This window comes from Syngnathus floridae, unplaced genomic scaffold (genome assembly GCF_059516105.1).
Source record: "Syngnathus floridae isolate MCC-2025c unplaced genomic scaffold, RoL_Sflo_1.0 HiC_scaffold_46, whole genome shotgun sequence".
NCBI classification, from domain to species: Eukaryota; Metazoa; Chordata; class Actinopteri; order Syngnathiformes; family Syngnathidae; genus Syngnathus; species Syngnathus floridae.
Genome location: NW_028284075.1, coordinates 223,011 through 225,038, shown reverse-complemented (window position 1 = coordinate 225,038; position 2,028 = coordinate 223,011). Strand labels below are relative to the sequence as shown.

Here is a 2,028-nt window from a genome sequence, read left to right as displayed (position 1 = left end):
GGAGAGGGAGTGGCGCTCCCCCGTCTTGAAGTTTCTGCAAGTCCGTTTCCCAGACGGCCTCAGCCCTTTGCAGATCTACTGCGAGGCCGAGGGCGTGAGCGTACGTAAGGCGTCCCTCGCAACCCTAACCTTAACCCGAGGTCCCAGAACACCTTACATTGCTCCTTGCGCCTTTCCCCCGGACATCGTCATCAGTGATCTGATGAAGAAGCTGGACATCCTGGGCTATAACGCCGTAAGTGTATGTCGAACTCCTTATGTTCGCACTCCACGAGACTCGGCGGCTCAAATGTGACTTTTGGAAGGCTTTGCGCTGAAAGAAGCTTGTTGACGCTGTGCCTTTGGGCTCTTGCAGAATCTCACCAACGAGGAGCAGGTGGTCGTGATTCACGCCAGGACCCTTCTCACCCTAGCCGAGAAGGTAACGCGCACGTCCACGCACGCTCTCGCATTCTGCTTATGTGACAGCAGCCTTTCCTCAGTGGTTAGAATACATCAAAGTGACCAAGTCAGCACTTCAACAGAAGATGTTGGACATTGAAAGTGAGAAGGTAGACAGACACGCGACATCAGCCAAGGGGAACTCCGGCAATGTGCCCCAACAATTCTGACCTTGAGCTGTGCTAGGATATGTTCTGCAAGCAGAAGGGCTACCTGGATGAAGAGTTGGACTTCAGGAAGTGTTCCATGGACCAGGCTCATAAGGTAAGCCGCCCTCAAATCTCCCGCCGGACCACTGATGGACGAGGATTGCGGCCCAGAGGATCCTGGAGCTGGAGGCCATGTTGTACGAGGCGCTACCGCAGCGGGACTGCCCCGCCACGGACGGCGAAAAAGCCAGCCACGCTGGCGTGAATGACGTGCTGACGGCGGATCAGAGAGAAGAGCTTAGGAGCGCCGTGGACCAATGGAAGCGAGCCCTGATGTGCGAGTTGAGGGAGCGCGACGCTTGCATCCTCCAAGAGAGAATGGATCTGCTGCACAGCGCGCAACAGGTAAGGGCCCAAAGCCAGCCCAGCACTTACTTGCACGCTTACTGGCTTTTGAATGCCACTTTCCATTTGTCCGTCCTAGAGGAACAAAGAGCTGAAAGAATTCATCGAAGCTCAGAAGAGACAAATCAAACAATTGGAGGAGAAGTTTCTGTTTCTCTTTCTATTCTTCTCCTTGGCCTTCATTCTGTGGCCCTAACACCAGCTGGTGAGTGAGCTCCAGCGGCACCGCACTCGACACCTCCGATACACTGCCAGCCGGTCTCAGACGTTGGCAGACGCTCCGATGCCAACGTATACCCCCCGCCACGGTGACAGAGGCACCGCGTCACACCGGCGCTCATCCAATCAGAAGGCAGGAAAAGCAAATTCACATGCAGGGCACTTTTGAACCAGAAGAGAGCGCCACAAAAAACGGTTGTTGCCCCAAACGCGCACTAAAAAGGGTCAGAATAACAAGAGTCCCACTGGCCAGCCGGGGCCACCCGTCCAGCTGTTTCTTCAGGGGGGAAAAAAATTGGAGTCACCGGTGAGTACATTTTGCATTTAGCTCTGCTTTTCTGCTTCTGTCTTCAAGTGTGTGGCATCCTGCGATCAAAGAGTCAGCCAACCCCAAAGCGGTTGACCTCAACGTCCCACCACCATGCCTACCAGAGCAGGTGACGTGATGCTTTGGACATCCTTCCGTCTCAGATGCCCAAAAGTACTCTTTGCCACATCTGCGGCAATACGGTGTCTTTTCAAAGGTGCAAATAAATCCAGCGTGGGCGGAACACGCACGTCTTCGGTTTTTCCCGCTTTGTTTGTGTGACAGCTGTTGTGAAAATTTTATACAAATAAAGTTGTATAGTACAGGTTTGGCCAAGCCGCAACTCCCGAACCGCATGCGGCTCTTTTATGTTCATATCAACATTTGTGTGTGTGTGTGTGTGTGGGGGGGGGGGGGGGGGGGGGGGGTTGTGCGTGTTGGCTTCACTTGAGTTCAATTTGGTATTTTGGTCAAAAGCGCATGTGGTGAAATTCCACAAAGTAGGAT

At 53.6% G+C, this 2,028-nt stretch overlaps 1 protein-coding gene across 1 annotated transcript; it reads left to right on the top strand.

Moving 5' to 3' along the window:
• The first annotated feature begins 365 nt into the window (after window positions 1–365).
• LOC148378419 (janus kinase and microtubule-interacting protein 3-like) lies at window positions 366–1,736 on the top strand. The gene is made up of 4 exons (XM_088367925.1): window positions 366–421; window positions 483–551; window positions 628–995; window positions 1,075–1,736. Exons 3-4 carry the CDS (start codon window positions 783–785, stop codon window positions 1,189–1,191), a joined length of 330 nt encoding a protein of 109 aa, XP_088224051.1. The 5' UTR covers window positions 366–421; window positions 483–551; window positions 628–782; the 3' UTR covers window positions 1,192–1,736.
• Window positions 1,737–2,028: the final 292 nt, after the last annotated feature.